A 12,421-nucleotide genomic window follows, 5' to 3' on the forward strand; every position below is an offset into this window, starting at 1 on the left:
AGATTTCACTAAGACACCTAGAATACTGGAATATGTACACAAGTGAATGTACTTTCCCTTCCATTTAAAAGTGGACTTTGCCAGCAGCATGTGGATGTGAGGAGTTAAAAGTTAAAAAATGTCAAATCAGACCCTGCACCAAACTACGTATTTCCTGTATCACAGTCATGCAAAGGTTGAGCATGTGTAAAGGCTAACGGAAAAATTGAGTGTAATTCTGGTCAAAATGGATAATGCCGACAAGCGTGTGATTCTGTCTGATCATATTTACCCCCATCTTCATCCTTTTCCCACTAACACTGGCGGTGGCGTTGCCTGGCAGGGTTAAAACTCAACACAAGCTTACCAGCCTGGGGCTATTATCACATTTCCCAGTTTCCCCATTGTTGTAACATTACAAGGGTATGTGTCCTGAACCAGGGCTAGCAAAGGTTTTGAGTTTAGTTCAAACCCTGCTGGGTGGTTTATGTGTTTGCTTGTTACTTTGTTTGTTTGTTTGTTCTTTAATGCCGCACTCAGCAATATTCCAGCTATATGATGGCGGTCTGTAAACTAATCGAGTCTGGACCAGACAATCCAGTGATTGACATCATGAGCATCGATCCACACAATTGGGATCGATGGCATGTATCAACCAAGTCAGCGAGCCTGACCACCTGATCCCGTTAGTCACCATTTACGACAAGCACAGTCACCTTTTACGGCAAGTATGGGTTGCTGAAGACCTATTCTACCACGGAATCTTCACGGGTCTGCTTGTTACTACAAAGCCTGGGTTCGATCCCCAATATAGGTTGAATTTGTGAAGCCCAACAATTTGTCTCCCAACAATTTATTGCTGGAATATTTCGCAAAGTGACATAAACCACTTAACTCACTCATGCATTCAGTTACAAAAGACCCATGAAGATCCGGGGAAGAACAGCAACCCATGCTTGCCATAAAAGGCGACATGATGTCAATCACTGGATTGTCTGGTCCAGACCTGATTATTTACAGACTGATGTCATATAGCTGGCATATTGATGAGTGTGGTATTAAACAACAAACAAAGATACAAAAAAATATGGATCAGCAATGTTAAGGCTTGAATTCAAAACATATGGCAAATGAATGCTTTAGACAATTATAAACATTTAAGGGATCAGCCCAGTTCATATTCAATGTTAACTTGACTAACTGCAGGTCCACATTGGTAATAATTAATCTTTACACATTCAGTATAATTAATCATATTATTAACCAATATATGAATACTAAACTTTCCAATCAATGACACCTCCAATTAGGGCTGGGACGAGTAACTCGGGTACCCGGGTCGGGTGGGTACTGAGTAGGACCTGGGTACCCACAGGACTACCCGGACCCGTGGTTAGTCATGTGATATTTAGTTTAATGACAAAAAATATCTTGAACTGTATGGTTACACTACAAATCACTAATGTTCGCATTTCTTTCTGACTATGCACCCATTCCTTCTGACTTTTCATATGGTTGAATAAAGATATAACTTAAGTCAACAGTGTATGCATGACCAGATCGTTTAATACATGTGTCTAAATACGTTTTGCAAGTGCGGTGATAAAACAAAATTCCCAATCGGACATTTTGTATTTCTTGAGACCTACAGTGGGTACCTGGGTAGGGTCGGGTAATAGGGGGGTGGATACCTGGGTAGTAAATTTGGACTCGTCCCAGCCCTACCTCCAAAGCTGGAGAGAACTTCCTTCATGTTGAATGGACAGTTGGTCCGAATTTGAATTTCTCGCTCCCTTTGATTAGTGTACATGGACCGAGTTACTGGGAGTGGCTGCCCAATGCTGATAGTGGGGCTCACATTCTGCACAGCAGATAACACTGTAAGAAGGTCTCACAACAAGATACCAGCCAAGATTACACACGCAATCAATGCCAAAGGGGCTGACGGATACACATTTCTCGTCTGTAACTTGAAAGATGATAGAGGCGTGGGATGGTGTTAACTAAATATAGTTCACCCCTTTTATAAGTCAACAGAGGTGTGAACATCACTACACAAAAACTCTTCCTTGCCTTCTTAAAATCATTAAGATAATGGGTGCATTGCTAACATTTGTAAAAAGTTACAATGTGCCCTCCATGTGGGTGGTTCTGAACAGTGTGGATTGTTCTGTCAAGGACTTAGACAAACCAATCTCATTAAAATCAGATCTTAGTTCTCGCTACCGCATTAGGGGTCATGTCAGAACCGACCTATCCGACCAATCAGAGCTTCGCTTACCAGATCATGAAAGTGACAGTCGGAATGTGATTTCTCATCATGCAGCCTTGAAAACTTTAAAACAGGGTATTCTGAACGATAGTTACGGACTTAGCGACTGAATCTATACAATGTAGGCATTCGAGAATGTTCTTTTGTTCAGGTTTCAAATTTTTTAGCGAGAATTTGTCAAAACGTGTTTCGAAGCGTTGTTGCCAATTTGAAATTAGTGCCGTAAAGCATGAGAAAGCTGCCTTCTGATTGGCTAATGTCGACTTCTTGTCAGTAATTCCATTTGTCGGTCAGTTTGCGAATGGTCGGTCTGACGTGACCCGTAATGGGATGTCCTCAGATCTTTGTGTGGCGGCAGCGAGAACTAAGATCCGATTTTAACGAGATCGTAGACAAACAATATAGTAAATTTGTTAATATTAATCATGATAATCAAATATCATGATTATGCTGTGACTTTCATCATATGCTTTCTGAGTTACTGGCCCAGAGTCTAGTTCTTTTCGGTCAAAGTAATAATAGTCCAAATACTTAAAATCTACTAAAAATGGTGGTAAGAGTTATGTTCTGGATAGTACACTAAATAGTTGATGACACAGACTGCTGCTCTTGACACGGACACAAATGCTTGGTTTTCAACAGCTTCTATGGACATATTTTGAAACTAGTATCTGGGAAAACATCTTTTCACATCACTGACTTGAAATACTGCTCCATATAGGTAAGCTATTAAAACACGTTATGACATTTATCATTTTGCCCCGAGGATACCCTTAACAATAACATTGGGAAGACTGCCTCAGGTGAGTATCTAACCTTTTCAGTGGTATGTGTTAACATTTTCAGTGGATAACTACCGACTGCTTACGATAGACTCACACAACCCATAAACCAGTAAGTAGACTAACGCTTGGTCTCTGAAAATACATAATATTGATAGAAACAAACAGTTCCAATCCAATTGAAAAGGAGGCCCAATGAGATGAGATTAAACCCGTGAAAAATCTAGACTTGCTTCATTTAGGGCTATAAAATTACAGTAAGGGCGGAAGGGAAAATAATATGGTTCAAGTTTTGTGAAATTTATCGTTTGGCTCAGATGCCTAATTCTCAACAACTTTCAATATACTCTTGAAAGCAGGGCTCAATTTAAGGAACTGGATTTAACTTGCACCAGGTGCTTGTTGACATGAAAACATAGTTGCAGCAGACAAAGACCATGTTGCACCCTGGTGCCATAAATGTATCAATGTAGAAACATAGATGCACAAACTAGTTTAAATGAATAAAATCACAAATCTCTGATGACTGTGTTCTGATCTTTCATAAATTAGTGCAGAAACATGTAATAGGAACATGTGCACATAATATTCAAGTACCCACAATTTGATGACGTCAAGCCCAAGAAAACATGCCAAATAACACAGTGACTAGTGATGTATTATTGTACAAAATACTTAGATCTATTGAGGGTATTCAAAGGTCGATGTTGTGTGTAAAAGTGACAGTTAGTCAGACACAAATATGGACTTGGACTTTGGACATGAATATTAGGTTTATATTAGGTATTATTAATTTTTCAATAATAGGTTGCACTGGTGCATGTGTTATATAGTTAAATTGAGCCTTGGAACGAATGTCTCGACTACAAAACCAGGTCAACCTTGGCAAAGGATGTTAAAAGAGATCATAACATTACTTAGCTGGCAGGCTCGACACCTAATATACATGTATTAGTGCCTTTGTGTGATCATGCAACAAGCTTTTAACATCCCAATGCAAAACAAGTAACAAGGCATTATGTCAGGAACCTGAGCTGACCTTGGCAATAATTGGGTGATTTAAGTAGTGTAGGTCTGACCAACTATGGATAGTACAGTGTCCAGTGTGTGAAGTAGAACTTTTCATTTGCTATCTGTGCAAACTTTTGAGTCTACTATCCTTAACCATGTTAACTGGGCCCTCAGCATCTTTTTCAATCATTTTGTGGTTATCTTATGGACTATTATCAACTGAGTTTACTAGACCGAATAGAATTTTACTTGACTCAGGCTTCGGACAAGTCGCAAAAGTCACAGACTGAATCTGTACATGAAAACTGGGTGTGCGTGATGAAAGTTGGAGTAGTTGTGTTCAGCTACAGATTGGGGCCAAGTTTGTTTGTTGTTTAACGCCACACTCAGTAATATTCCAGCTATATGACAGCAGTCTGTAAATTATCAGGTCTGGACCTGACAATTCAATGATTGACATCATGAGCATCGATCCACACAATATAAATAAGATGACATGCATCAACCAAGTCTGACCACCCGATCCTGTTAGTCGCCAAGTGAGTGAGGGAGTGAGTTGGGTTTAAAGCTGCTTTTAACAGTATTCCAGTTATATCGCAGCGTGTCACCTTACATGTTAATGTGGGAGGAATGTGATGCAGGTCTGAGACGTTTACCACTTCAGTGAAACCCACGAACATGGGTATGGTGCTGACAAACCTAGAAACATAATCTGGGAGAACCGGGACTCGAACCCACAATTATAGGTTTCTGGCGTGCCCAAGGGTCGCAACTCTGCACAGCAAATTGCGGTGCCTTAGATGACTGGCCCACCCGTGCCCCCTAGTCGCCTAGTAGTCAGCCCAACAATACAACCACCCATATATAAGGTAGATGTCAGCTTTGTGTAGCAGGTAATTTTTGTCGTCTCTTGAACCATAAATGAACTTCTAACCCTCCATGAAACATTGTCTTTACATAATGTCATTATTCCCCATCATGGTGCTATTTTACTGATTTCAGACTGTTGGTATGGTTAACTTTGAACATTTTTACATAACTTTTCATTTATGGAACCAATTACCAATTTTTAGCAACTAGGGCAGATTCTATTATCCTTCTGCTGTAATATTTTATTTAAAAAACAATAGAACATTTCAATTTTGAACATTTTGGTTATGACAAGCACTGTGACTGTCATTTTAAATTTGAACACTGATGAGTAAAACATTGACGGTCAGTTTGCATCAGCCATGATCACCAGCCCAGCAATAACCTTGACATGCCCTCACAGTGGATTGATTCTCGTCCTATTGGCATGTCCGCTCTAGGCCAGGGATCACCCAAATATGACTACATGGGGTCAATGTAACAGCCGAGACGTTGCTGACTACTACATAAAACCTCTACCATTTACACTCCCACTCCAACTGCAAAGGCTGCAATATCCCCCAGGTCAATAAATGGCTGCCATTGGTGGGAGTTCTAACAACAACTGGCAAGATCACTCAAGTTACTAGCATAGACTTGCTTACACGGCTATAAGCACTGCAGTCAGAGTCTGAGTCTGATGGCTACATCTGGATATTTGGGGAGTTTCAATCATATACTACTCTAAAAAAGTTAAAGAGCACCCGATTTTGTTTATACAACTATAGTTAATCTGTCAGGGCAACAAAGGAGTACCATGAAAAAGACTTTTGTAACAATACTCCAAGCTAACATTATTTATATCACACGTAGTGTTAATATTAGAGTGAGTGAGTTGGGTTTAACATGGTTTTTAACAGTATTCCAGTTATATCGCGGTGTGTTAGCTTCATGTGGGAGGAAAGCAGTAAGTGATGCACGTCTCAGACGTTTACCACTTTGGTGAAACCCACGAGCACGGGTATGGGGTGCTGACAAACCTAGAAACATAATCGGGGCAAACTGGGATTTGAACCAGTCATAGATTTCTGGCGTGCCCATGGGACGCAGCTCTGCACAGTGATTCACATAAGAGAAATGCAGGGCCTGAGACGTGCCCCCAGTGGCTGTTACAAGTTCTGTTCTTCCTATGTGTCCCTCCGGGGGGGGGCATTGCTTTCAGGCTCCCGAACACTGAAATACATATGACATTATCTATTGGGTAATACAAGCACAACAAAATCTTTACTCGGCTGTCAGCCTTTTTCATCAATTGAAATCTCAATGCCCACACAAATTGAAAATGATGGATCATGTGAATGACTGATGTTTATGCTGCTGTCAGCAATTTCACAGCCTGCTGTATCAGACCTGCCAGTAATTATCTGGACACAGCAGTGGTTGTCAGCATGGACAATTATCCATGCCATTGGCCTCAAATGACTTTAAACCAGCAAGACCACAAACATTGTTAGGAATATTAAGATTCAACAAACGATCAATTGGTTGCAATACTCTGTGTATATTTCAAATGAAGCCATGAGGGCAGACTGTTTTTAACCTTAATTTCAAACACTAACAATTCTATCATGTCTCCTGTTACCTTTCATCAGCACAAGCCTCATAAAAACAATATATATTCAAATAAACATAATCATGAACAGTTGAGAAAATCATCTAAATGAATTAATAACAAGCTTAATAATAAAAAAAAGTAGCACATATTAAACACTATAATATAACTGCAAATTAAATGAGGAGATATAATTCTCCAATCATCCATGTAATTAATTTGCAAACTATATCAACCTATCTTCTGTATGCTGGTGCAGCACCAATATTATCACAGCTGCTTACCATTGTGTTATGTTTGTGGATGTATGACAATATTCAGACAGCCAGGATTTGTTGAAAAAATACATCCATCTCCCTGAACCATTATTATTTCAAGCCAAACACTTCCACCACCTTTGTAATGAACAAGATGAACAGCAGTCAGCATAAAGTAGCCATTTGTGTTAAATAAAATGGCAGCTGATCTCCCGATGTTTTTAGAAAGGCTAAAGAGAGGGGAGTATTTGCTTGTGGGTGAGGGTTCAAGGCTGGTCCCAAGGCTTGCCTTGTGGGCTTGCAGTGGTGGAGGCTATTTTCATAATCCGCCCTCTGTAGCTTTGTGCTGTATTGTTTGCACTGGCCGTGTCAGACTGACCTCTGACTGACCTGACAATGACCACAGAAGTGAGAAGTAAGAGGAGGTGAACTGAAATCTAATACTTCAACACTTCCATGGCTGACTTCCTTGTCCTGTGGAAAATTATTGGATTTGGATTGAGTGTGTAGTGTCTAAATGGTGAGATGTTGCTTCCATCCCAGACATTGAGCTCTGGCAGATTCGCAAGCTGACGACTCAGGGTCTGAACTGACAGAAATGGAAGTATTTAAACCTTAGACCATGTACTCCACCCAATGCATGGTCTGATCTGACAGAAATAGAAGCATTTAAACCTTAACCATGTACTCCACCCAATGCATGGTCTGAACTAACAGAAATGGAAGGATTTAAACCTTAAACCATGTACTCCACCAAATGCATTGTCTGAATTACCAGAAATAGAAGCATTTAAACCTTAAACCATGTTCTCCACCCAATGCATGGTCTGAATTACCAGAAATAGAAGCATTTAAACCTTAAACCATGTACCCCACCCAATGCATGGTCTGAACTGATAGAAATGGAAGGATTTAAACCTTAAACCATGTACTCCACCCAAGGCATGGTCTGAACTGATAGAAATGGAAGCATTTAAACCTTAGACCATGTACTCCACCCAATGCATGGTCTGAACTGACAGAAATGGAAGCATTTAAACCTTAGACCATGTACTCCACCCAATGCATGGTCTGAACTGACAGAAATGGAAGTATTTAAACCTTAGACCATGTACTCCACCCAATGCATGGTCTGAACTGACAGATATAGAAGCATTTAAACCTTAACCATGTACTCCGTCCAATGCATGGTCTGAACTAACAGAAATGGAAGGATTTAAACCTTAAACCATGTACTCCACCAAATGCATTGTCTGAATTACCAGAAATAGAAGCATTTAAACCTTAAACCATGTTCTACACCCAATGCATTGTCTGAATTACCAGAAATAGAAGCATTTAAACCTTAAACCATGTACCCCACCCAATGCATGGTCTGAACTGATAGAAATGGAAGGATTTAAACCTTAAACCATGTACTCCACCCAAGGCATGGTCTGAACTGATAGAAATGGAAGCATTTAAACCTTAGACCATGTACTCCACCCAATGCATGGTCTGAACTGACAGAAATGGAAGCATTTAAACCTTAGACCATGTACTCCACCCAATGCATGGTCTGAACTGACAGAAATAGAAGCATTTAAACCTTAACCATGTACTCCACCCAATGCACGGTCTGAACTGACAGAAATAGAAGCATTTAAACCTTAAACCATGTACTCCACCCAATGCATGGTCTGAACTAACAAAAATGGAAGGATTTAAACCTTAAACCATGCACTCCACCCAATGCATTGTCTGAATTAACTGAAAGGAAAGCATTTAAACCTTAGACCATGTACTCTGATCACCAGTGTTCTAAACTAAGCATGCTAAAGTTCATAATATAGGGGACCCTGATTCAAGGGCCACCCTTAATTTTGAGGACTGTATCGCCCATATGACCATGCTACACAGGGACAGACACACCCACTAGAATGGTAGTCCGAGACAAGTAAAAATCTACAAGGACTAGTTATTTTATCCTAAAATCTTGAGTGAGTGAGCAGAGCTCCAGATAAGCTGCGTATCTGCGTGAAATACGCATCAGAAATGCAGAAATACACAGTAAAATATAATCCAAGCGTATCAAATACGCAACGAACATTACAGATACGCTACAAAGATAAAACTTGTGCGTATCATCAAAATATTGTGAAGTAACCCTGCGTATTCGATTAGCAAATCAGCAACTTATTTTGAAATTATAAAGGGGCATTCCGTCAACCTTGCCAAACTCCACGATGACAGTTACATCATGATCATTTGCCATCACACTTTCTTGTGGAAGTATCGGGGTATTTTTGAGTCCTATAAAAGCTCTTGAACCCACACGACACCAGTTTGCAGGGACTAGATGAATAGTTATTTTAAATATTTAACTTAAATACCCACATGTGTAAAAACTAGTGGGTAACAGAAATTTGAATACGCAGGTAGAATTACTGATACCCAATGATTTTAAAATGCATGGGTAAAATACCCACAACACCAAAAGCTTATCTGGAGCTCTGGTGAGTGAGTGAGTTGGGTTTAACGCCGCTTTTAACAGTATTCCAGTTATATCGCGGCGTGTCAGCTTAATGTGGGAGGAGAGCCCTAAGTGATGCAGGTCTCAGACGTTTATCACTTCGGTGAAACCCAAGAGCACGGGTATGGTGCTGACAAACCTAGAAACATAATCGGGGCGAACCGTGATTCGAACCCACAATCATAGGTTTCTGGCGTGCCAAAGGGACGCAACTCTGCACAGCGCCTCCCTAAAATCTTGATGTCACATGAACCACTGCAAGAAAATATGCTGCACACTCCTTGGTTGTCATATAAAGGTTTGGGTTAGCAATGCATAACAAACAATCTGATAAAACATCAATCTGTATGATGATAAATATGCAAATGAGGTTGCATAGCAGGAATTACTTTAAGTAAGAAATAAATGATGAGTGGTTGTTGTTTATCGTACAATAAAACACTGCAGTGGCTTATTGTACGATAAACAACGACCAAGTTGTTTACTTCATACATGAGACATCAACATTATGTACAGCCCCTTTAAGGATTTAATATGTACACGCTTTAAAGTATTTACCCAAATTTTAATGATGATGACTCCGGGATAGACTCCAACCTTTGAATTGAACCTGAGTCTTCGGCGTGACTTGTGAACGCTTTAACCACTAGGCTACCCCACCATCCCGATTATTTTGAAAACTTATCAATTTTGAAAGCGATCAAGGCTCTTTTTACGGCGAATAGAGTAAAAAATAAAAACCATCCCGTCCAACTTTTGAAAGATACTAATAAAATATAATAACTGATTCAATGTGGCCTTATACTCACAGCAACATACTGCTGTCATAGACTGGCATATATGTTTACTGCTGTACTGAGGACTAGTTGTCACATATATGCCACTGGTTTACAAATAACAATGAAGTATTTGAACTGTTTAAATTAGATGTCCAAAAGTACAAATGGAAAGGTTTCCAACAGGTCACAAAACATGCAGCTCATCAATCAATGACACACACAGTCAGCAATTACTTCCCTCAGAATCGATTTAATGAATTCACAACTCTAGTTACATTCAAACTGTAAATTGTAAATAAAAAAAGATATTGAACTAGAAAATCAGTCATGAGATTTTGGTTCCATACTGGGATAATGTTTTCTAGCACCATATTAGATTCTCAAACCACTCCATTCTTAGTTCTACATTTCCACTTGTGGTAAATATTCATATCATGAAGTGAAGGAAACACTGTCCGGTCTTGCCCCTCCACAGTTGTATATGTATGCATTGCTGCTAGATCCTCTTAATCGTATATATTTTTAAGGGGGAATATGTTGTGAAGTCTTACCGAAATGATAGTTGTATTGTAATAGCCCTACAAAAGTTGATGAAAACACTGTTTTGTTTTCGATTGTTTGTTGTATAACGCCCACTCAGCAATATTTCAGTTATATGGCGGCGGTCTGTAAATAATCGAGTCTGGACCAGACAAACCAGTGATTGTCTGAATTTGTCATCATGAGCATTGATCCATGCAATTGGGATACAATGACATGCATCAACAAAGTCAGCGAGTCTTGACCACCCACTCTCGTTAGTCGCCTCTTACAACAAGCATAGGTGCCTTTTACGGCAAGCATGGGTTGCTGAAGACCTGTTCTAACCCTGACCTTCATGGGTCGAAAACACTGTGAGGAAAGTCTAAAACAATAACATAATCTGTGTAATCAACATCAAACACCTGATGAATAAACACTGCAATACACAACAGCAATCGAAACATGTTTTTTTAGGAGAGTGTATTGTTCAATCACCTATCCTGCCATTGAGAGCTGCTCCCTGTGGGGGGGATTTTTCTTTGTATTTTGGGATGGGCTAAGCTTAATCTGACGAGTGGGTTTCACCCTTAACACCTTGGTGCTAAAAAACACAGCAAATTATTAAATATAAGATCCTGTACAACATTTGAGATAATTATTATATTTCCAAGCATTATATTGAATGAATTCTGTCGCTAATATCTCCTGCCTGTACCTCTTCATATTTGTTACGGATACAGCTGTCCCCATCCTATGTCAAACAAAACATAACACACCCTAACATTCATGGAACGAACAAAACATTTTCATTGATAAAATATGTTAGAACCTAAAACAGCATTTAATTTTCCTAAACTTACACGTTCAATGAGCAGCTCCTCAATCAAAACTACACGCAACATAGTAATCCTCTTTTCCGATATTCACGTGCAAAAGATATTCGCGCATATGAACCAGTTTGATTTCAAATCAGTTAATTGACAAAGAAGGCTTCCGAGAGACCGATCGAATGTTTGTCTTGTATCGTAGACTGGTGTGTGAGGATCTTTGGGCCACTGAGTGCAAATGATTAAAAACTGGAAACGATGAGTTTTACAACAATGGATGACTTTGCGGTGTTGATCCTTCACAGTGGTATTTCCCCAATAATGTGGTGAACGTTTGGATCTAAATATAAACTAGCGAGCGCCCTTGTCCGTCCTTCACCTAGAGTTTGACAGCCAAGTCCCATGGCTTGCCAGACAGAACTCGCGTTGTTCAGTCAACACACCGTAAACAAATATCTCCCCTTACCGATACGTCACTTATATCCATGTCGGCTTTATGGAACATTATCGGAACATAATATGTGAAAATCTAACAGGGAAGATTATGAAACACGGAAATCTCTATCACGCAGTGATCCCATGACTACTTTTTCGTAAGCTTTTCACACGTAACCACTTACCAACATTCACACTCCAAATTCTTCCTCCCGTGCGACTAGACGCTTCGAGAATTTTGAAATTTTTGAAACCCTTTCTTGATAGGTACTCTCCGGCTGCTATTCCTGATATGCCACTTCCAATGATTATGATCTTTGGATCGGAATCCCACTTTTTGTTAGACTTTTCTTCCTCATCCATGGTTCCTGGTATCAGCTGGCGCTGGCGACTGACTTGAATGAAAACGGTGCAACGGGACAAACGACGTTATAAATAATATCCTAATCACAACGATATCAAAGTATATTTGTAGTCTTTTGTGACTGGTTAACAACACTCGACCAGTAAAACCCTTGAATGATCATGGGCCCTACATTCATGTTGCCTGTATCTCGGGAAATGCGGTCATCTGGGAGTCTCAC

At 39.8% G+C, this 12,421-nt stretch overlaps 1 protein-coding gene across 2 annotated transcripts in view; it reads right to left on the minus strand.

The window, feature by feature from the left end:
- LOC124113907 (spermine oxidase-like) overlaps positions 1 to 12,421 on the minus strand; it is a 32,547-nt gene extending 20,126 nt beyond the window's left edge. The window contains exon 1 of one of the 2 annotated variants that reach the window (XM_046474395.2): positions 12,023 to 12,421. In XM_046474395.2, the coding sequence (XP_046330351.2) occupies positions 12,023 to 12,200 (178 nt within the window). In that variant the 5' untranslated portion in view covers positions 12,201 to 12,421. The remainder of the gene's footprint in view (positions 1 to 12,022) is intronic. The other variant, XM_046474396.2, reaches the window with a different exon arrangement.

The sequence above is a fragment of the Haliotis rufescens genome, unplaced genomic scaffold (genome assembly GCF_023055435.1).
Source record: "Haliotis rufescens isolate VD_foot unplaced genomic scaffold, xgHalRufe1.0.p SCAF_12, whole genome shotgun sequence".
Lineage (NCBI taxonomy): Eukaryota > Metazoa > Mollusca > Gastropoda > Lepetellida > Haliotidae > Haliotis > Haliotis rufescens.